We start from the raw sequence: 24,824 nt of genomic DNA, 5'->3' as shown, positions 1-24,824 counted from the left end.
GAATTCTTCCACTCAAAGCCTCGGTGGACACTGCAAGAATAACAAAATTTACTTTCGCTGTACTGTCCTCCTCCATTCAGAAAGGTGTGGCCTAGCATTGCAAGGTTACAACTAAAAACGACCCCCCAAAGGTCTATATGTCCTCCCAGAATTTTATTTCACAATGTGGATAAGTCACATTTTGTTTCACATACTCTTTTACAAACAATAAAGGACCCAGCAGCAAATCTACAGCTCGCCGCTTATTGCCGGTGTCCGGGAGGAGAGACACGCTCGCACACTGCCATTCGCATCCACTTACCAAGCTAATTGTGTGACTAGTTTTCTCATTCATCTCGGCGTCCCTGCATCTGCCATGGGTGCTTTGTTAGGAACATTACTAAAGTCCATCCAAACTCTATCTACCTTCCTGCTTCGTTAAATCGTCGAGATCATTCCTTTAAAAGCACAATCATATTTGTGACACATGACGCCGCCAGCACAAGACACACGGCCACGGCGTAGGGATCCGCATAGCTCTGCGTATGGTTCGTATGGTTCGCGGCGACGCCGTACTTACGGCGTCGATTTGACACAATTATAAATAAGCCTTGTCTCCTTATTCGCTTCGTTGAACTGCCTTCCGAGCTGCATATACATATATTTTGTTAACCGGAATTTTCTCCCATGACATTCCCATACCAATATAAAGAGAACTCATCTCAGTATGAAGTGATAAGGGTAGCGATGTGGAAACGGTGAAGAAGGGAGAAAAAGACATTTAAGGAGGTACAGACGGTAAACGAGGTTTGGGGGATAAATTAAAGACAGGTGTTTGCATGACTAACTGCACAACTAAATCGAGATGGCTGGGTTTATAATTCTATGCACTTGTATCCAAATCACTGCAAGGTCCCGTCCAAATCAGTCCCACGATCCCAGAGCTCAGCGCTTTTTCAGTCACGCCCGCACGGCCCTCCCTCCTGACGTCATCCTTCAGCTACCTGAGGTGAAATTTCCGCAGTCCCATCCGTCAGCTCAGTAGCCTGCCTATCCCTTCCACTTCTGAGCATTCTCTCAGTGGAAAACTGGGCGAGATACGCATCCCGTCAACAACTGATCCACAAGAATGCGCCAAGCTATATGGTAATGGACACGTAACTGAAAACGTTCCAGGAGAACGAATGGGGCAAATAGAGCATAGCGTCCTGGGTAATAACTGGGGAATAGCGATCACACTGCGAAAATTCGCGGCAATCCGGGTGGGCATATGAAATACAAACAGAAGCTATTCCTTAAGGAGACATTATCACCGCTAATATTTTCCCTTGAAGAAGCATTTTCTTCTTCCGCATCTAATCTCATTGATTTATATAAAAAATGAATATTATGAAGTATTTCAAAGACTGCGCCTCCGCAGAACTTCAGGTGAAATGCTGCAAGCGTTCACTTCATTTCCTGAAGGGTATTCTCCCCGTCACAGTTCCAAATTATCCCGTTTCTTAACTCCCCACCTGGGAAAAATTCCCTCTGCATCCTTTCTTTTGTATCCTGTCGTCAGTGTGGAAGTTTGATTCAGTTCATTTCTGTCTCTTGTATTCACTCCGTGGATCTCCTCAGCTCTGGCCTCCTGCATCCATTCCACACCCTCACACTCCTCCTTTGGAGCTTCATTCCATTCTCACAGTCTCCATGTCTCCGCTGTACTTTTCCAATGTTGGAAGATTCTCCACACAGGTTTCTCTGAAGTTCCATCCCTCTGCCAATGGAGAGAAATTCCTTCCTGCATCTCAGTTATTTCCTCTGCTTGTTCTCCCCACACCTCTCCCGAGTTCAGCACGGTGAGATCCGCCCGGTCTTCATGCTCTTCAATTTTTATTTGTCAGCAAGATTCTACCAACCTCCACAACTCTTTTTATTTTCTCTGTCACTCCACGTCTTTCAGCATTTTGAAAGGAACATTTTTTTTTTACGTGATTTTCTGAAGTATTCGGCCCTCGCCACCATTATGTGCTGGTCCTGGATGAGACACATCCACTGTGATCCAGGGACATGGAGCTGAGCAAAATACCGGGCTGTGCGCTGGCGAAATTCTTGGCTGTCTCTGGAGTAGGTCTCTCCGCTGTGGGCCGAAGGGCCTGTAATGTGCGGTAAATATCTATGTTCTTTTTCAATCTTTTTATTAACTTTCAAAATTAAACATAACAATAATAGTAATGATACATAGAGATCGGGATTGCAATAATAACAGTTAACATGTACAAGCACAAATTCCAAGTAGCAAATATAGTTTAGCCTCGCAACCTCATAGTAATTGACCATGAAAAATATATTTTATAAAGAGAGAAAAAGAAAACTCTCTGAACTAAAAAGAAACTAAACTAAAAAAACAAGACATACAAATAAAGCTTGGGCTGTCATATTACATCGGCCAGAATTATTTTTCGTTAACTCCGCTCCTCTATACATAAACAACAAAAAACTACAAAGGATTCCGAAAGGGTCAACTTACATCATATGAAAATATTGAATCAATGGCTCCAAGTTTCTTCAAATTTAACCGAAGGATCCATAGTACCGCTCCTAATTTTTTTCCAAGTTTGGGCATGCTATCGTTTGGGAAAACCATTGAAATGGGGGAATTACAATCTTCCGATTTAAATAAAATGGATCTTCTGGCTATTAATGTAACAAATGCAATCAGACGACAAGCTGACATGGATAAACGACTAGAGTCTATCACCGGTCGTCCAGAATTTGCAGTAATAGGATGAGGTTGTAAATCAATACACAGAACCACTGAAATAATATCAAAAATATCTTTAAAATATTTTTCTAAAAGAGGACAAGACCAGAACATATGTGTGAAGGAAGCTACCTCAGAATTACATTTGTCACAAATAGGATTTATATGGCAATAAAAACGAGCTGACTTATTCTTGGACATATGAGCCCAGTGAACCGCCTTGAACTGTATCCAGGCGTGTCTGGCACACATTGAGGAAGTATTGACTAATGTTCTATGTTCATACAGTTTTCTCACTCCATCCAGAGACAACAGTAATGGAGAGGTACAGCTGTTAATTTTGTGTACTTCATTGAACGTTTAAAGACACGTCGCCTGTGTTCTGGACAAACGACAGGCGGATGAGTAACGGCTCCTGCTGATCGCCGGCCTTTTTGTTCCTGCTACTTTAATTCCCTATTCCTTGTAAGTTCTGATCTTTGTGTGTCCGGCCGCATGTACTGATATACAGGTGAAACACTCTGGTTTCCTTGGCCGCGTAAGTCGAAGGAAAACACTCTCAATTCCCGCCAAACTGGTGAGACTGGGACGGCTCGATCCCACCCCAAACCCCGGGTTGTGTGAATGCTGTGTAATTTGCTATCCTGTGACAAATAACAGACTGTACACTGCATACGATTAAAGGAATTATACTTATGAATCTTAACTGAAAGGTCAGTGAAGAATAACAAAAATAAACTGCCCAATTCCAATCAAACGGTCACACGTGCACACGTTGGAGCTCATCTGGAACTTCTCTGTCACTCGGGCGCTGGGTCCTCGGTCAACGTGAAAGCTCACACCACCTTCCGAACGTCGCTCGCAACCCACCTCGAACAAACGGGTCTCCCGCCGGATCCTGCGCTTCGACCGGTTCGCTACAGCGTCTCCTCTCCCCACCTCCCGCCGGACAAAACCCAAGCCCAACCTTAGTGTCCCTCACCAGAGAAACAGCCCCTTCATTCAACCATCCTAAATGGATAGCACACATTTCTCCTCATCTCTTATGTTCAACCATCAGCCAAAACAGCTGAAAACAAGCTGCTTTTACAGAACTGCCAATATGAAATACATACAGCGTAACAGTAAAAGTAATAACCAGGGCATTACACCCTCCCCACACCGAAATAGTCATGTCATCATGACTGGAAATAATTTGTCCTCTCACATTAATAACACCGCTTTCAATGGAATTTCGAGATGTCAGCAACTCCAATCATTTGTAAAAGGTAGTGACATATCTCACTGGGGGGGGGGGGTAGTCGGAGCACTCTGTTACCCTGGCCCTACATAGGCAAGCTGATTCTTTGAGACCTCCTTACCCCATCAACTACTTCCGTTTCAGACACTCCTTGGGGTACCTCTGGTGTACATGACGAGGGTTCCCCCGCTCTATCACTCGTGCCTTCCTGCAACCCGGATCCCTCAGCTCAGCTTCATCCCCAGTTACTCTGGAGCCGAGACCCGCTTCCTGGTCCAGCTGCAAGCCTGCCTGAGCACTGCTAATCCCCCACCAACCCCCACCCCCCGCCCCGCCCAGGTCACCTGCCTCGGTGAGAGAAAGGCTGAGAACCCCTTCATCAATTTTTGGCAAGTTGGTGAAATGCAGCATATACCACAACCCCTTTACCTCATCCTCCGAGTCCTTCAGTCTCTCCGCGTTGTGGCAGAGTCCTCTTACTAGGTGTAGGGTCCAGGCCAGGCTCTGGGTTAACACGCACCTCTTGCCCCAGAGGTAGAAGGTGGTTCCGATGCAGAATCCTGACAGGTCCATTCCCATCCTCTGGTATCATTCAGAAAACTAGTACATTTTGCAGTTGACTCTCCATTACATAGGTCGTAGCCTCCCAGCAGTGAGCCAACTTATACTTCCCTGGTAGACCCAAATTCATCATGAGGACTCGGTGTCCAGGCATGCACTGGGAGAACATAACTTTTTGATCATCTTCTTCGTGTGCCTTGCGTGTTACACGCTTGGGCGGTCATGGCTTTCCACGTCGCAGCGTCAATGATATCTCGCACATTTAAATCTGATCTTTCCCAGTGTCCAAATATATTCTTCCTTGCATTTCTCCTCTGCGTTTCCCAGGCATATGGCCTTGTAATGTAAGGCATTCTATTTCTCCCTTTCTGATGACATGGCCAGGGAATTTAAATTTCCTCTCATTTAATGCTCTCATTAAAGATCTTTTTTGTATGGGCACGTTGGAGTACTGTCTCATTAGTTACCATATCTCTGTATGATACTTTCAGCATTCTTCTAAGAAACCACATTTCTGTTGCTTCTAAGTTTCTTTGGAGTTCTGGTGTTATAGTCCATGTTTCAGAAGCATACAGCAAGATTGACCAGATGCAACATTTTAGTAGCCTAAGCCTTGTTGTCATAGAAATGTGTCTGTTGGTAAAAATGGGTTTCATTTTTTGGAAGTTGGTTTTGGCAATGGCAATTCTTCTTTTTTATTTCTGCTTTACTTCCAGAATTTTCTGATATAAAGCTACTCATGTAATTAAAGCTGGTCTTTTGTTCAATCTCTTGGTTACCGATGTACAATTGGCAGTTGGGAATATCCTGCTGTTTTGATATTACCATACATTTGTTTTTTTTTAACAGTTGGTGGTTAGAACAAAATCTGCACTTGCTTGTACTACTTTGTCTAGGAGGATGTGTAGGTCTTCTGCAGCACTTGCTATTAGAGTGGTATCGTCTGCATATCTTATATTGTTGATGTTAACAACTCCAATTTTTATCCCATCGAGGCCTTCTATTTCTCTGAGAATCATTTCGTTGTAGATATCAAATAATTTCGGTGAGGCAACGCATCCCTGTCTAACTCCTCTTTGAATGTTAGTCCAACTGCTTATATTATCATACTTCTTTACCGCTGCTGTTTGATTCCAATATAAATTTTGAAGCAGTTGTTGGTTCCTTCCATCAGTGTCTAGTTTAGAGAGAATTTGAAAGAATTTTTCATGTTTCACTTTGTCGAATGCTTTAGTGAAATCGATAAAACATAAAAATACATCATTTTGATATTCAATTGCCCCTTCTGAAAGCATTCGTAGTATGAAAATTGTGTTCCTAGTTCGTTTATCCTCAATAAACCCACACTGCAGTTTAGAAGTTGCTAGACTTAACTTATTTTTCATTCGACTCAGAACAACTCTCAACAAAATCTTTATTATGTGGCTCATAAGACTGACGGTTCTATAATTTCCACAGTCAAGAGTTCCAGGAATTTTTGAAGAGTTATAAATACTGATTTCAAGAGATCGTCAGAGCATACAGCAGACTCATATATGAAATGAAACAGTTCATAAGGAATATCTATGCCCAGATCCTCCAGGGCTTGTATCATTTCCACTGAAATTTCATCAGGTCCAGTGGCTTTACTAGGTTTTAGGCTTTTCATTGCTTTAGTTATTTCTTCTTTGGTAATAGGTGGGCCAGAATTAGGGTGTTTAATATCCGGGGATTCCCCTCTATTTTCTTGAAAAAGCAGATCTATGTACTGAATACACCTCTCACATACTTTACCTGGGTCTGTTAGTATGGATCTGTCTGCTGATCTTATGCATCCTGTAGAAGTTTTCTTAATTACATTAATTTCCTAAATTTTCTTGTGCATTTCATTGTTATTGTTAATATGGCTTTCTACTTCATTGCATTTTTGATTCAGCCATTCTTCCTTTGCAATATTGCACAATTGTCTGGTCTATCTGTCTCGTTCTCTGTGTTACACTTCATTATTCTTCTTTGTTCCATCAGATCTCGGATTTCTCGGGTTATCCACCCCTTGTTGGTATGTTGGATTTCTTGTACTGGGATTATCTCCTCTGCTGATTGCTGTACAGCATATTTAAATCTGTCCCAAATAGGTATGTTTCGTGTTCGGTGAGGTGCTCTTCTACAGCTGTTTTGAATTGCTGCTTAAGTATGCTATCATTTTTATGTTCTCCCAACATATACTCCTTTCTCTTTTTTCCACGTTTCAGTTTCTTTAAATTTGTGTTAATGGTAGCTATTACTGGATGGTGCTCTGCTCCTGGGTAGGCTTTACAATTTGTGATATTATTTCTAAAGCGTTCACTGATGGTAATGAAATCTATTTGATTCCTTGTCTATCTCCACGGCTAATCCAAGTACACAATCTACATGGATGGTTTTTATACCAAGAATTGGTGATCACTTGGTTGGTTCTGACAAACCAATCAGTAAACCTTTCTTCATTTTCATTTTCCTCCCCTAATCCAAATGTTTTATGATGTTATCAACGCTTTCCTGTCCACTTTGGAGTTAAAGTCTCCCATGACTAGATTTATATCCTGAGATTTACATTGCTCATAAGCACTGTCGAGACCTTCATAAAACTTGCTGATATCTTCTTCATCCGCATCATTTGTTTGCGCACAGGCTTGGATTACGCTAATGTTGAAAGGGTTACCCCTCAATTTAACTAAAAGCAGCCCAAGATCCCATAACACATTCTGATACGCGTTTGTTTAAAATAATCCCAGCTCCATACATACGCTGTTGACCTCCAGAGTACATGATCAGAGAACTATTCTCAGTGAATTTGCCACTATCGGTCCATCTAATTTCTGACACGCCGAAGATATCAACTTCCAACCTTTACATTTCAGTTAAAGTGTTGTCCAACTTCCTTTCTGGTAAAGTATACGGATGTTCCATGTTGCTACCCTTAGCCTTTCCCTATTGCTTACAGTCTCTGGATGACGGTCTGGTGTCACCTGCAGCACGTGACTACCCCGACCGAGCGAGGTGTTGTTCTGTTCATTAGAATAAACCCCATTCACGCTGTTGTCTGGTTTCCTTCTTTTGTTTCTTTTCATGACTGAAGAGGCAGAAATTTCAACATTGGTTTGCCGTTGCCTTCTGTTGCCGCAGTGCTCATCTAACTAGAGCATTTGACCTCTACTGGTGTTCCCGATTGGGAATCATACACTAGGCATCGCCCTACCTTTGCTGTTGTTGTACAAAGACAATCCTCCACCACAGCTTGAAATCAATCTCCCTGCTGCCAGAGCCTTCAGTGATTTTAGGTGACACCACCAGCGTCGGTCTGGTTATTTCTCTGGTGCTAAACACTCGCCATAGACAGAGCTCCTTCAGCGAGACAGGCTGCACCCGGACCTGAGCCCTCCGTGAAGGCGGAGTTGTCTTGGGCGGCAGAAGCTATATAATCGCTATTGGCATTTCCTGATATTTAGTCAGGACCCAACCACCCCATACACCCCCATTGCTTAACAGGATAAAAATCAGAAGAAATACTGGCATGGATAGAGGAATGTCTGGCAGCCAAGAGGCAGCGAGTGGAAATAAAAAGAGCCTTTTTCTGGTTAGCTAACAGTGGCTAGTGGTCTCCAGGGGTCAGTATTCTGTCCGCTATTTTTCACATTATTTGTCGATGATTTGGATAAAGGAATTGATGGCTTTGTGGGAAGGTTTGCGGATGATACAAGGATAGGTGGATGCGTTGGTAGTGCTGAGGAAGCAATGCGATTGCAGCAGGACACAGACAAATTTGAAGAATGGGCAACAAAGTGGCAGATGGTGTACAATATTGGGAAATGTACAATAATGCATTTTGGCAAAAGCAACATTAGAGAACTATTATCTGATTGGACAGACGGTTCAAACAACAGAAGGAAATATAAGTAACACACATCAAAGTTGCTGGTGAACGCAGCAGGCCAGTCAGCATCTCTAGGAAGAGGTACAGTCAACGTTTCCGGCCGAGACCCTTCGTCAGGACTAACTGAAGGAAGAACGAGTAAGAGATCTGAAAGTGGGAGGGGGAGGGGGAGATCCAAAATGATAGGAGAAGATAGGAGGGGGAGGAATGGAGCCAAGAGCTGGACAGTTGATTGGCAAAAGGGATATGAGAGGATCATGGAACAGGAGGCCCACGGAGAAAGAAAAGGGGGAGGGGGGGGAAACCCAGAGGATGGGCCAGGGGTATATAGAGAGGGGCAGAGGGAGAAAAAGGAGAGAGAGAAAAAGAATGTCTGTATATAGATACATTTCAGATGGGGTACGAGGGGGAGGTGGGGCATTAGCAGAAGTTTGAGAAGTCAATGTTCATGCCATCAGGTTGGAGGCTACCCGGACAGAATATAAGGTGTTGTTCCTCCAACCTGAGTGTGGCTTCATCTTTACAGTAGGGGAGGCCATGGATAGACATATCAGAATGGGAATGGGACGTGGAATTAAAATGTGCGGCCACTGGGAGATCCTGCTTTCTCTGGCAGACAGAGCGTCGGTGTTCAGCGAAATTATCTCCCAGTCTGTGTCGGGTCTCGCCAATATATAGAAGGCTGCATTGGAAGCACCGAACGCAGTATATCACCCCAGCCGACTCACAGGTGAAGTGTCGCCTCACCTGGAAGGACTGTCTGGGGCCCTGAATGGTGGTGAGGGAGGAAGTGTAAGGGCATGTGTAGTACTTGTTCCGCTTACAAGGATAAGTGCCAGGAGGGAGATCGGTGGGGAGGGTTGGGAGGGACGAATGGACAAGGGAGTTGCGTAGGGAGCGATCCCTGTGGAAAGCAGAGGGGGCAAGGGAAAGATGTGCTTAGTGGTGCGATCTTGTTGGAGATGGCGGAAGTTACGGAGAGTAATATGTTGGACCCGGAGGCTGGTGGGGTGGCAGGTGAGGTCAAGGGGAACCCTTTTCCTAGTGGGGTGGCGGGAGGATGGAGTGAGAGCAGATGTGCGTGAAATGGGGGATACGCATTTGAGAGCAGAGTTGGTGGTGGAGGAAGGGAAGCCCCCTTACTTAAAAAAGGTCATCTCCCTCATCCTGGAATGAAAAGCGTCATCCTGACAGCAGGTACAGTGGAGTTGGAGGAATTGTGAGAAGGGGATGGCATTTTTGCAAGAGACAAGGTGAGAAGAGGAATAGTCCAGATAGCTGTGAGAGTCAGTAAGCTTATAGTAAACTTCCGAGTCCTCGGAAATATGAAATATGAGTCTTCGGGCAAGACGCCCAGCAGGTTAATTTACAGGTTGAGTTTGTGGTAAAGGAGGCAAATGCAACGCTGGCATTTATTTAAAGTGAAGTAGCATATATAAGGAAGGAGATAATGCTGGTACTTTCTAAACTCTACTTAAGAGTATTTGGGACCCATATCTCAGAAAAGGTGTGTTGTCATTGGAGAGAGTACAGAGGATGTTCAAGAAGATGATTCCGGGAATGAAGGGGTTAAGATATGAGGAGTGTTTGCCAGCCTTGGTCCTGTACTCCTGCACTGACCTATGTTTAATAAACGCTGGCGGGGGGGGTGTTAAATCTCACTGAAACCCACCGAATGTGGAAAGGTCTCGATGGAGTGGATGAGGAGAGGACTTTTCGTATGGTGGGGGTAGCCATAACAGAGGGCACAGCCTCAAAACTGAGGAGCGACCTTTTACAGTAGTTAAGGAGGATTTTATTTTGTCAGAGAGCAGTGAATCTGTGGAATTCTCTGACACAGACAGTGGTGGTGGCCAAGTCTATGGGTACATTTAAGGCAGAAGCTAATAGTTTGCTGATCAGTCAGGGCATTACAGGATGTGCCAAGGAGGCAGGTGTTGGGGTTGAGTGAGAACTGGGATCAGCCATGATAGAACGGCGGAGCAGACTCGATGGGGCTGAATGGCCTAATTCTGCTCCTTTGTCTTATGGTCTTATACTACTAGTGTCTTGCACAGTGAAGATTGACACAAAATACTTATTACATTTGGCCCCTATTTCTTTGCTCTATTACTAACTCGCCAGCATCATCTTCCAGCGGTACAATATCAACTCTTGCCTCTCTTTTACTCTTAATATATCTGAACAACTTTTGATACTTGATATTATTGGCTCACTTACCTTTATTTTTCATCTTGTCTCTCCTGTGTGTGTTTTTTTTTCAGTTGTCTCCTGTTGGTTATGTATGTTTGTAAAAGCTTTCCAATCCTCTCATTCCCACTGTTTTCTTGCTATATTATATGACCCTGCTTTTGCTTTTATCAATAACAGGAGAAACTCTGTGGATGCTGGAAATCCAAGTAACACATACACAAAATGCTGGAGGAACCTAGGAGGCCAGGCAGCATATATGGGAAATAGTAAACAGGCGCCGTTTCAGGCCAAGACCCTTCATCAGGACTGGGGGAAAAAAAGATGAGAAGTCAGAGGAAGAAGTGTGGGGGTGAAAGAAGTGGTAGGTGATAGGTGAAACTGGGAGAGGGGGAGTAGTGAAGGAAAAAACTTCTTCAGACATAATTTCCTTAACAATTCTCGAAAGATCATTGCTAATGCGTCCACATCTCTTCAGCCACCTCTTTCAGATCACCATCAGGTCCAGGTGATCTATTTAAAACTTCAGACCATCTCTGTTTCCCAGGAACCTTCTCCTGAGTAAGGTAACTTTACACATTCTGACCACTGACATCTGCGAGCTCCATATTCCTGCCAGTGTCTTTGACAAGTATGAATGATGTACAATACTTATTCAGATCATCTGCCATCAGCTTGCACCCCCACCCCATTACTACCTCTCCAGCATCATTTTCCAGTGGTTTGATATCCACATCCGCCGCTCCTTTACACTGTGTGCAGAAGAAACTCCTCCCATGCCCAGTGACCAGGGTGCAGAACTGGGTGTGGTGAGCAGCAGCAATAATTGCAGAGTTCAGCACCGACAGTCACTCTCGAAATTGCATTCGGCAACGGTGATGGACAAATATCCAGCATGCAGCTTATTGAAACTTTCTCCCCAGTGTGAACCTGGCAGTGTGTCACAAGTGTAACATGCTGTTAGGTTTCACTGCTCATGTAATGGCCTCTCTGCAATGTTTCACTGCTGAGGTAATGGTTTCTCTGTAGCAGCAATGTTTAGGTTATGTCTAGAGATAACAGGATTTTGGAGTGCGGGGCTATTCAATGAGAGAAATGTTCTTTCTTGTGAGTTTGGAAGAGAGATTTTCATGGTCTTTTGCTGGGGAGAGATGAGAAGATGTGAATGGAGAGAGTGGGCCCTTTTTCTCTATTTTGTTTACTTCAGTAACCATATAGTCAAAGTAAGAATTATAAAGCTCAATCGTTTCATCGTACATTGTGTACCGTTTGTAATTTCAGGTGTCACGTACTCCATGACGGGAATGAAGAACCAGCAGAGATGGAAAACACTTTGGAGTCCAGTATCATTAGAAACTAACAATATTTATTAGTAACTATGCAATACAGTAATATAAATGTAGATAAACCAAAGAGGTTAGTAATGATTACATAAAAGTAAGTGTGGAATATATATGTACAAAAAACCAAGCTTCTTTAAGTCTAAGGGTAAAAAGATACAGTCTTACGATGATGAGTAAAGTTCAGTTCAGTTCAGGGTATTGAGTTTGGCAGTGATGGAGAGAGAGAGAGAGAGAGAGAGAGAGAGAGAGAGAGAGAGAGATTTGAGTCTTCAGGTGAGCTGATGCCGTCGATCTTCTCATTGTCCTTCAAAATCCTTTAAAAGTCATTGACTGTAACTTTAACAAAGGGTACCGGTTTTCTGTGGTGGACTCATGGACAACTCCCCACCAGTCAACCCCTTTCCTCTTTCCACTGCAAGAGCGACAGATCAATCCGCCAGATCGATCCTCCAAAACCCACTTTTCCTGCAGCCACAACAATGCTCATTCAGTGTCCAAACATGTGTCTGAGATCTATCATCGGACTTCCTATTTTACCTTCCCGTGCTGACCATCAACTGTCATTCAAATAACTTCTCCCTCCTCTCTCTGTGAAAGAAATCCAAGCAGGCAAAAATCCTTGAAGAAAGTGTCAACAACCTGCTGAAAATCATAACATCGAGTGTCCATTAAATAACACCACCTTCAGTCACCAGAGCAAGTTACGAGCTGCTCAGTGCTGTCTCCAACTGAGCAGAAATCCTAAAGTTAACCAGTTCTTTCTCGTGCCTTCAAGTGACAGTCCAACAGTTAGTCTTTGTCTCTCTCTCTTTCAAAACAAGATATCGATGTTAAATAACTCTCTCTCTCTCTCTTTTCAAAAGCACAGTCAATAGGGGTAATTGAGCACAGTTCATAGGGGTAATTCAGGACCACGTCACACAGGGTACTGATTTGTAACAGGGGACACATGGCGCAGCACCACCCAAACGAGATTTCTGAAGTTTGGCCGGGCTGGGGGGCTATCAGCCCCTATATTAAGCTACTAGCTGAAGTGAGAGTTACATTATGTTAGATGACTGCGTGAATCGCTTCCCACATTCACAGCAGGTGAACAACCTCTCCCTAGTGTGAACTCAATGATGCACATTTGGTTGATGTGGCTGAGAGAATCTCTTCAGAAAGTCTGAGCAGGTGATCAGCCTCTCCCCAGTGTGAACTCGCTGATGTACCTTCAGTTCGGATGACTGAGTGAATCCTTTCCCACAGTCTGAGCAGGTGAACGGCCTCTGTTCAATGTGAACTCGCTGATGTACCTTCAGTTCAGATGACCGAGTGAATCTCCTCCCACAGTCTGAGCAGGTGAATGGCCTCTCCCCAGTGTGAACTCGCTGATGTAACTTCAGTTCAGATGACCGTGAGAATCCTTTCCCACAGTCTGAGCAGGTGAATGGCCTCTCCCCAGTGTGAACTCTCTGATGTACCTTCAGATGAGATGACTGAGTGAATCCTTTTCCACAGTCTGAGCAGGTGAATGGCCTCTCCCCAGTGTGAACTGACCTGTGTACCAGCAGCTGGGATGACCGAGTGAATCCCTTTCCACAGTCTGAGCAGGTGAACGGCCACTCCCCAGTGTGAACTGACCTGTGTACCAGCAGCTGGGATGACCGAGTGAATCCCTTTCCACAGTCTGAGCAGGTGAACGGCCTCTCTCCCGTGTGAACTTGCTGATGCACCTTCAGTTCAGATGAGCAAGTGAATCGCTTTCCACAATCTGAGCAGGTAAATGGCCTCTCTCCAGTGTGAGCTCGCTGATGCACCTTCAGTTCAGATGACCAAGTGAATCTCCTCCCACAGTCTGAGCAGATGAACGGTCTCTCCCCAGTGTGAACTCGCTGATGTAACTTCAGTTCAGATGCCCGAATGAATCCTTTCCCACAGTCTGAGCAGGTGAATGGCCTCTCCCCAGCATGAACTGACATGTGTACCAGTAGGTTGGATGACTGAGTGAATCCCTTCCCGCAGTCTGAGCAGGTGAATGGCCTCTCCCCAGTGTGAACTCTCTGATGTACTTTCAGATGAGATGACTGAGTGAATCCCTTCCCACAGTCTGAGCAGGTGAACGGCCTCTCTCCAGTGTGAACTCGCTGATGCACCTTCAGTTCAGATGAGCAAGCGAATCGTTTTCCACAATCTGAGCAGGTGAAAGGCCTCTCTCCACTGTGAACTCGCTGATGCACCTTCAGCTGAGACGAGCAAGTGAATCCCTTCCCACAGTCCGAGCAGGTGAACGGCCGCTCCTCGGTGTAAACTCGCTGGTGAGCCATTAGGTCAGATGACCGAGTGAATCCTTCCCCACAAATTCAGCAGATGACCAGCCTCCGCCCAGTGTGAACTGACTGGTGTGTCCACAGATGGGAAGACCGACTGAATCCCTTCTCACCCACAGAACAAGTGAACGGACTTGCCCAGTGTGAACTTGCTGGTGGATCTTCAGTTGAGATGACCGAGTGAATCCATTCCCACTGTCTGAGCAGATGAATGGGATCTTCCCCCCCCCCCCCGTGTAAAATGACGGGCATGCCAGTCGGTCAGATGATCGAGTGAATCCCTCCCCACAGTCTGAACAGGAAGGATGATCGAGTGAATCCCTTACTCCACTTCTTAAATATCTGGACAGAGACAGCAAAACTGGCGTGTTGTGTTCGAGATTCCTGTAGACAAATTCCTTGTCATTTTTAACCTGTAAAAAAAATTTACAAAATCCATCAATCAGTGTTGGACAACCTTTCAGATGAGGTCACTTGAGTTGTCAAGGTCTATTCTGGCATCATATTGTTACAGTGAAGTTCAACACAAGTTGGAGAGAGAAATCATCTTGTAACAGGGCACAGAGCTGGTATCTGGAGTGACCATCAAACTCTCTGATGCTCTTTCTGTCTCTATAAGAATGGGGCATTTCTGCCATCTCCAATCTGTGACCTGGCTCAGTTTGACTCTCTCCATTGGTATTATTCCCTGTTCCCACTGAGCTGCATGGGCTCCTGGCCCCACAGTAACTGAAATACTCACACAAATAGCCGGCAGTGCATTCCACGCACCCACCACTCTCTGTGTAAAAAAACTTACCCCTGACATCCCCTCGGTATCTATTAACAAACACCTTAAAACTATGCCCCCTCGTGTTAGCCATTTCAGCCCTGGGAATAAACCTCTGGCTATCCACACGATCAATGCCCTCATCATCTTATACATCAAAAAAGGCTCCAACCATAAACAAGAAATTATACATTGCTTTGAGGATTTGTTAGAAGTATACAAAATTATAAGGGTATGAATAGGATAAATGCAAGCAGCTTTTTCCAGAGGTTGGGTGGGATGACAACCCGAAGTCATGGGTAAGTGGGAAAGGTGAAAATTTAACAGGAGTATTTGGAAAAGCGTTTTACAGAAATGGTCGTGAGCGTGCGGAATGAGATGTCAGCACAAGTAGTGAATATGAGCTCAGTTTCACCATTTAAAAGAGATTTGGATGGGAGCCTGGATGGTAGGGGTCTGAAGGGCGAAGGTCACAGTGCAGGTAGTTGCAGTAGACAGCTTAAATGTTTTTTCCAGCATTGACTAGATGGGCCAAATAGCCTTTTTCCATACTGAACTTCTCCATGTTTCTATGACAGAGAAGCTGGCCAAACTTGTCTGGAAGGGAAGAGTTGGGAGTGACAACGGAGCAGCAACGGCTGGAGTTTCTGGGAGCAATTCCGGAGCTGAGTGACCGATACATCCCAAAGAAGTGGAAGCATTGGAAAGACAGGAGGACACAACTGTGGATGAAATGAGAAGCCAAAGCCAACATAAAAGCAAAAGAGAGGGCAAACAAAAGAGGAAAAACCTATTGGGAAGCTTTTAGAAACCAACAGAAGACGACTAAATATAAAGTCAGATGAGCACAGGGCGTGGAACTATGATATTGTAGTCATTAAATGAGTCTTGTTAGCACCCAATAGTCTGAGGAATTTAGAGGAATAAAATATCTGGGGCCTCAATATCTCTTGAAAGGCAAGTTCCCTGCACCAGTTACCTTTCAACTTTTATTTTGACAGGCACAGACAAACTAGACACCCTCAAAATTTCACTTCTGAAGGCTTCCCACTTACAAGTACTCCTTTGCCAGGAATCAGCCGGTCCCAAACCACACTTGTCAGATCCTTTCTGATACCATCAAAATTGACCTTTCTCCGATTTAGAATCTCAACCTGTGGTCCAGACCTCCTTTTTGCCATATTTACTTTGAATCTCATGGCATTATGATCATTAATTTCTGTCACCAGCCCTGGATCATTTCCTAACAGCTTCTACGTCAGGAATTCTACTTACTGATTAAGGGCACATTTGACAAACTCTACCCCATCTAGTCCTTTTACAGTATGGGAGTCCCAGTCAGTATATGGAAAGTTAAAATCTCTTACTGAATCAACCTTTGTTTCTTGACATGGTCTGCGATCTCTCTACAAATTTGTTCCTCTAAATCCCTCAGATTGTTGAGTGCAACCAAGTACCAATAATGGCTGCAATAACATAATTCCCTGTCCTAAGCTCATCTGGCTTTCCTACGATGCTTCTTGCATTGTGATATACACAGCTCAGCACATTCATCACACCATGCTCAACCATTTGATTGCTGACTGTGTCTGAGGTCTGAACAACATCTGACTGGTGCCAAGAAAACAGACTCTCCCCCATTGTCACAAAAACAAAGGGGCTGATTGTGGATGACAGGAGGAATGGAGACAGGCTAACCCCTATTGACATCAATGGATCTGGGGTTGAGAGGGTGAACAGCTTTAAGTTCCTCAGCATAAACATCACCAAGGATCTCACATGGTCTGTACATACCGGCTGTGTTGTGAAAAAAGCACACCAGCACCTCTTTCACCTCAGACGGTTGAAGAAGTTTGGGATGGGGCCGCAAATCCTAGGAACTTTCTACAGGGACACAATTGGGAGCATCCTGACTGGCTGCATCACTGCCTGGTATGGGAACTGTACTTCCCTTAATCGCAGGAACCTGCAGAGAGTGGTGCGGACAGCCCAGCGCATCTGTAGATGTGAACTTCCCACTATTCAGGACATTTACAGAGACAGGTGTGTAAAAAGGGCCCAAAGGATATTGGGGACCCAATTCACCACAACCACAAACTGTCCCTGCTGTTACCATCCAGGAAACGGTACCACAGCAAAATGACCAACAGGCTCCGGGACATCATCTTCCACCAGGCCATCAGACTGATTAATTCATGCTGATACAATTGCATTTCTATGATATATTGGCGATCCTATGTATAAAATATCTGTTGTAAATTATGAAAATTACACATTGCACATTTAGATGGAGATGTAACGTAAAGATTTCTACTCATGTAAATGACTGGCGACTCTGTGCATGCTCTGCTGAGCAAACTGCCCTCTCCACTGTCCTATACACAAGAAACCCTTCTAAACCTCCAATCTGCTACATCTAGCAAGATCAACAACACCTTGGCGAAGCTACTGACCCAGCTGGAGACCACCACGCCAGAATTGCTTCTTAGACTCCGGACCACACCTGGACCTAACCAGCGAGGCCCACCACATTCCCGGAGATCTGTGGTCTGCTACCGTGCCGAAGCACTTAGAGACACGGCCCATTTCGACCAGCAACTCTCCAGAGCAGACGACCACACAGAAGTGACGGCAGAGACCTCAAGGAACCCCAGACGCTTCCCCAGGGCGACCACCGTAAAACCCCATTGGTGGCTATCCACAGCTGCCGGAAGTGAGGCCTCCGCCGCCGACCTCGGAAATCGAGCCCGAGGCTCGGCTGGAGCAGAGGCCTCCACAACAGTGACTCGGCTTACGGACTTGTTTCAACCAGGAGCCCGGCCATCCGGGATTAAGTGTCGGCTTCGGGGCCCGACCCAATCGACAGCCCGGGCCCCCGGCAGCTGGAAGTGGCAGCGGAGCCTCCCCCGTCACTTGGTCCGACCTGGAGCTCCCAACGACGAAACCCACTGATCCAACCCAGTGGGATGCGTCCACCAACCTCAAAGAGCTGACAACAACACACTGCATCGATGGAGACCTGGAAAGATGCACTATTTACCAAGGAAACGTGGGAAAAGAACTGGGCTGCTGAACAGATTGAAGCCAAGGGGCTTCAGAGTCCCTATGCCCACCAACCTACCAGCTAATGTGCAAGCCAGAGAGAACAAGGTGAATGATCCTAAAGGGAGACTCACCTACTGCAGGGAGATGCAGAACTGCTGTGTATTCTGTTTCACCGAGACCTGGCTCTCCCCTGCCACCCCCGACTGTGCTATCCGACCAGAGAGATTTTCGATCCATTGCAGGGACCACACGGCATCTTCGGGCAAGGCGAGGGGAGGTGGTGTCTGCCTACTGATCAACACTGGGTGGTGCTCGGACACAGTGGCACTGACAAGTTCCTGCAGCCCGGACCTGGAACACCTGTCGGTGAAGTGTCATCCCTACTATCTGCCACGGGAATTCACCTCGGTCATACTGACAGCGGTCTACATTCCCCCCCAGGCGGACGTGGAGTGTGCTCTGAACATACTGTATGCCAACATCAGTGAACTTGAGACCAGGTATCCGGAGGCTTTGCTCATTACAGCCGGGAACTTTAACCAGGCCAACCTCAGAAAGGCGCTGCCAAAGTTATACCAACATGTCTCCTGCCCCACTAGAGGCCCGAATATACTTGACCACTGCTACACAGCAGTCAAGGATGCCTACCGTTCCGTCCCACGACCTCACTTCGGAAAATCGGACCATCAGGCCGTTCTCCTCCTCCCGGCTTACAAACAGAAACTGAAGCGGGAGGTCACGGTGTCAAAAGTAGTGTCACATTGGACGGAGGAAACGGATGAGGTCCTCCGTGACTGTTTTGAATTGGTGGACTGGTTAGTATACAAGGACTCGGCAGCTAACCTCGATGAGTATGCCTCAGCTGTCACGGACTTTATTTGGAAATGCACGGGGGACTGTGTGTCTCGCAAGATGATCCGGGTATTCCCTAACCGGAAACCTTGGATGAATTATGAGGTCAAGTCTCTTTTAAAGGCTGGAGCTGCGGCTTTTAGGTCCGGGGATACCAGTCGCTACACAGAATCCAGGCGTGAACCCCGGAAAGCCATTAAGGGCGCCAAGAGGCAATATCGAGCCAAGTTGGAAGCCCAGGCTAACCAGAGGGATGCCAGTAGACTATGGCAGGGTCTAAGTGAGATCACTGGGTGCAAAGAAAAGGCTGGGAATATCAATAACTGCGGCACTTCTCTTCCTGACGAACTTAACCTATTCTACACAAGATTCGAACAGAAGAGGAGCGTCCAGCTCCCTCCGGATGAACCGGACCTGGTGACATCGAGATTCATCGTCACTCAGGAGGACGTTAGAAGGGCCTCCCTGAAGATAAATCCAAGGAAGGCGACGGGCCCAGATGGCGTCCCAGGATGGGTTTTCCGGGCCTGAGCAAGCGAGCTAGCTGGAGTGTTTGCTGACATCTTCAACGGCTCCTTGCTTCAGTCTAAGATCCCCTCGTGTTTTAAGAAGGCAACGATAATCCCAGTGCCGAAGAAGAGCAAGGTGGCGTGCCTGAATCACTATCGACCTGTGGCTCTGACATCAATTGCTATGAAGTGCTTCGAGAGATTGGTTATGGCACACATCAACCACAGCCTACCGGTCAACCTCGACGCTTTGTAATTCGCCTACCGGAGCAACAGGTCAACGGCAGATGCCATCTCTCTGGCCCTACATTCCTCCTTACAACACCTGGACAATAAAGACGCTTACGTAAGACTCCTTTTCATTGACTACAGCTCTGCTTTTGATACCATCATTCCAAATAAACTGATTCCTAAGCTCCGTAACCTGGGCCTTAGCACTCAGATCTGCAGCTGGATCTTCAACTTCCTCACAGACAGGACCCAGGCTCTAAAAATAGGGGACAAACTACTCAGCCCCCTGCTGTACTCACTGTACACCCATGATTGTGTAGCCAAGTTTCCTTCACACTCAATATATAAGTTTGCTGATGACACAACAATTGTAGGCCGTAGCTCGGGTAATGACGAGTTTGAGTACAGAGAGGAAATTAAGAACCTGGTGGCATGGTGCGAAGACAATAACCTATCCCTCAATGTCAGCAAGACGAAGGAATTGGTTGTTGACTTCAGAAAGAGTAGCGGACTGAACGACCCAATTTACATTGGTGGTGCGCAAGTGGAACAGGTCAAAAGCTTTAAGTTCCTCGGTGTCAATATCACAAATGACCCGACTTGGTCCAACCAAGCAGAGTCCACTGCCAAGAAGGCCCACCAGCACCTTTACTTCCTGAGAAAACTAAAGAAATTTGGCCTGTCCCCTAAAACCCTCATTAATTTTTATAGATGCACCGTAGAAAGCATTGTTCTAGGGTGCATCACAACCTGGTATGGAAGTTGTCTGGTCCAAGACCGGAAGAAGCTGCAGAAGATCGTGAACACGGTGCAGCACATCACACAAACCAATCTTCCATTCGTGGACTCACTTTACACCGCACGCTGTCGGAGCAGTGCTGACAGGATAATCAAGGACACGACCCACCCAGCCAACACACTTTTCATCCCTCTTCCCTCCGGGAGAAGGTTCAGGAGCTTGAAGACTCGTACGGCCAGATTTGGGAACAGCTTCTTTCCAAATGTCATAAGACTGCTGAATGGATCCTGACCCAGCTCTGGGCCGTACCCTCCAAATATACAGACCTGCCTCTCAGTTTTTTTGCACTACCTTACTTCCCATTTTTCTATTTTCTATTTATGACTTATAATTTAAATTTTTTATATTTACTAATTTTAACTATTTTTAATATTTAATATTTGTAATCCAGGGAGTGTGAAGCGTAGAATCAAATATTGCTGTGATGATTGTATGTTCTAGTACCAACTGTTTGGCAACGATGAAGTATAAAGTATAAAAGTATAATTGTCCACCATTGAGAACATCTACCATAAACGCTGCCTGGGCAGGGCGAAATGCATTATCAAGGATGCATCTCACCTTAACCATGGACTTTTTACTCTCCTCTCATCCAGTAGGTGCTACAGGAGCCTCCGCTCCCACACCAGCAGGCACAGGAAGAGCTTCTTCCCTGAGGCTGTGACCCTGCTGAACCTCACATCACAGCACTAAGCAGTATTGCATCCGTATTGTATTGTCTCAGTACTTTTATATTTGTGTGCTGTAGTACTTACTTTTTATTCTCAGTTATTTTGTAAATAACACTATTCTTTGCATTTCCTGTCAGATGCTAACTGCATTTCATTGGCTTTGTATCTGTACTTGGCACAATGACAATAAAGTTGTATCTAATCTAATCTAAAAAAAAAGCAAAGGAGCTGATTGTGGATGACAGGAGGAATGGAGACAGGCTAACCCCTATTGACATCAATGGATCTGGGGTTGAGAGGGTGAACAGCTTTAAGCTCCTCAGCATAAACATCACCGAGGATCTCACATGGTCTGTACATACCGGCTGTGTTGTGAAAAAAGCACAACAGCACCTTGCTCACCTCAGACGGCTGAAGAAGTTTGGGATGGGCCCCAAATCCTAAGAACTTTCTACAGGGAGCATCCTGACTGGCTGCATCACTGCCTGGTATGGGAACTGTACTTCCCTTAATCGCAGGAACCTGCAGAGAGTGGTGTGGACAGCCCAGCGCATCTGTAGATGTGAACTTCCCACTATTCAGGACACTTACAGAGACAGGTGTGTAGACAATAGACAATAGGTGCAGGAGTAGGCCATTCAGCCCTTCGAGCCAGCACCACCATTCACTGTGATCATGGCTGATCATCCACAATCAGTACCCTCCTCCTGCCTTCTCCCCATATCCCTTCACTCCGTTATCTTCAAGAGCTCTATCTAACTCTTTTTTGGAAGAATCCAGAGAATCAGCCTCCACTGCCTTCTGAGGCAGAGCAATCCACAGAACCACAACCCTCTGTGTGAGAAAGGGCCCAAAGGATATTGGGCCCCAATTCACCACAACCACAAACTGTTCCTGCTGCTACCATCCAGGAAACGGTACCACAGCGAAAGGACCAACAGGCTCCAGGAAATCATCTTCCACCAGGCCATCAGACTGATTAATTCATGCTGATACAATTGCATTTATATGTTATATTGACTGTCCTATGTACAAATTATTTATCATAAATTACTATAAATTACACATTGCACATTCAGACAGAGACGTAACGTAAAGATTTCTACTCCTCATGTATATGAAGGATGTATGTAATAAAGTCAATTCAATTCACCCTCTCCACTATCTGTCCTGTCTGGCTCCCATTCCCCCTACAATTTATTTTAACCACATCACCCCTCTCCCCACACTAGCACTAGTGAGCCTTACCACTGGGATATTAGTCCCCACTTGTTCTGTTCCCCAAACTAACAAATCCCCTATCACCCCTTTGACTTTCCTCTGTCAGTAATCCCCCCAACAGTTTCTAAAGTGGATACACCTGTTGTTGTGCGGGATGGACACAAGATTACTCTGCGATGGCTATTTAACCTCACTCCCCTTCCTGACTCACACCCAGTTTCCTGTGTCCTGCACCTTGGGTGTAACTCACCTCTCTTCATGTCACATGGAGGTAGAACAAAGGTGATTTTCTCAACAGCTGATGTAAAAGATTTTGTTCCCTCAGAGGGAAATGGAAATAAATCAGAAAGCGGACATTTACTTTGGGTGTATCTCACTTTACTTCATGTCATATCAATCACCCACCCCAACTCCTGGATGATCCGGAATTCATCCATTTCAAGTTTCAACTCGTTAAAGTGCAGGGTTACAAGCTGCAGCTGGATGTACATCCTGTAGGTGAGGGCATCAGGGACACTGGAGGTCTCCCCACCTTCCCACCAATGTCCCCTCTACTTTATAATGACCAGTGTGCACATAAAGCTTTTACTATGCATTTTTTTTAACTCAGTGACAACATGGGTAGAGTATACTTTAAGTAGAGAGGTATTCATTTTAACAGCTAGCAAATCACTGTCAATAAGAACTTTGATGTCCTCTGGGTTTGATGAAGTTCATCTGCACTCTCACACAACCTGTACAGTAGGCCTGCAGCAGGTAATGAAGGATTTTCTCTCCACAGCTGTTCCACACCATCCATATGCGATTTGCTTGCTAAATGACACTTAAAAAGGTCAGATTTCCAAATATCACTCCACTTCTTCCCACTTGCAAATTCTCCAGTAACTTTTACATCACCACAATACACACAGGTAACACCAGTTTCTGTATTGTACATAAATATTTCCCCTGAACCCTCCCCCAGGTGACTGACGGTGGTGAACTCAGTGATGGCAATGCCAATGAATATGAAGGGAAGGGCAGTAGTCTGTCTCATTGGAGTCTGGCACATTTGTGATGTGAAAGCTACTTGTTGCCCAGGGCAAAGGTGTTTGATATCATTATTTACCCAGAGAGAGTGGGACAAAACATGTTCTCACGGGTAGAAAAGTCCAGAACAAGAGGAGGTAGAACAAGCAACAGACACAAAATGCTGGAGGAACTCAGCAGGCCAGGCAGCATCTATGGAAAAGAGTACTAATGCTGAGTTCCTCCAGCAATTTGTGTGTGTTGCTCGGATTTCCAGCATCTGCAGATTTTCTCTTGTTTGTGACTGGAGGCAGAACAAAGGTGATTTTCACAACAGCTGATGTAAAAGATTTTGTTCCCTTTCTCCGAGTTCCCGATCCTTGCATTTAGACAGCTGGAGCTCAGCTCTGTCTGAGAGACCCATCGGTTCCCATTCCCTCATCAGCCGGAAGCTCCCCGGGGCCCGTGTACGGATGGTGGGGCTGAGAGAGAGGGAAGAGAGCAGGACTGTCCCGGGATTGCGGGTCACGGAGTCCGGAGTCACAGCAACTACCCGAAGTCGGTGTTGAAAATTGTCGCCCAAGATACTCGCTTACCTGCGTCCGCTCCTGCTGCCGTTATCCCGAGGCCTTTTGTGTACTGTGCGCATGCGTGATATCCGGGAACCGCAACAATCCTGACGCCTGCGCATTTGATCGGTGCTTCCGCGATGGCGAAATTTTTTAACGCAGCGCTTTATGGGTAATCACGATACCATTAAGTGTATTTGCAAGCACCGGTTTCATGTCCGTACCTCAGTTTTTTTGTGTGTGTATCGAAAATTCAGTATCTATTTTAACGCAGATGCAGATATGAAACACAAGAGATTCTGCAGCTGCTGGAAATACAGACACGTAAACACAAAATGCAGGAGGAAATCTCCAGTTCAGGCAACAACTAAGCAGAGGAGTACACAGTCTAGGAATGCTGAAGGGGCTCGGCCTAAAAACGTTGTCTATTTATTCCTCTCCACATTTGCTGCCTGATCTGTCGATTTCCACCAGTAAATTGCGGAAATTAACCACCATTTTTCTATGAACCACTTTCGAAATGTTTCTGATCTTTCATTTGTAGCCACATCCCGCTGGTCTGATTCCTCTTCTTCCTCCTCCTTGTAAACTTTAGGTCCCATCTCTTTCTGGAGTCCCAAAGCCCTGACTCAGGCTGGCAACTCGTTGTTTTCTGACTCTACTCCATCGAAGATTCACTCGCTAGTCTGCTGTCAGACTTTAGAGGCGCATTGCAACAACCCGGCTGCCTGAGGCATAGACCTTTGAAATGAGTGAAAGTGACCCAAAACGTTGAAAAGAGTCCGGAGCCCTGGGGAACGTCAAAACCACAGTGTGCTCATCGTCTTATTCAGCCTGGAGAAAATCATGCAGGTGATTAGAGGCATTGGTCTTGTGAATAGCCAGAGACT

The 24,824-nt window shown here is 45.6% G+C and overlaps 2 protein-coding genes across 2 annotated transcripts in view; one reads left to right on the top strand and one right to left on the bottom strand.

The window, feature by feature from the left end:
- LOC140208536 (uncharacterized) overlaps positions 1–24,824 on the top strand; it is a 541,825-nt gene that overhangs the window by 297,528 nt on the left and 219,473 nt on the right. The gene's annotated exons all lie outside the window — the stretch shown is intronic.
- Positions 11,998–24,026, bottom strand: LOC140207493 (uncharacterized). The gene is made up of 2 exons (XM_072276017.1): positions 23,962–24,026; positions 11,998–14,673 (listed from the first exon to the last, which is right to left on the bottom strand). Exon 2 carries the CDS (start codon positions 14,255–14,257, stop codon positions 13,067–13,069), a length of 1,191 nt encoding a protein of 396 aa, XP_072132118.1. The 5' UTR covers positions 14,258–14,673; positions 23,962–24,026; the 3' UTR covers positions 11,998–13,066.

Source organism: Mobula birostris, chromosome 13 (genome assembly GCF_030028105.1).
Source record: "Mobula birostris isolate sMobBir1 chromosome 13, sMobBir1.hap1, whole genome shotgun sequence".
NCBI lineage: Eukaryota > Metazoa > Chordata > Chondrichthyes > Myliobatiformes > Myliobatidae > Mobula > Mobula birostris.
Note: the sequence above shows the minus strand (reverse complement) of the source record. Positions and strands in the feature narration are given on the sequence as shown.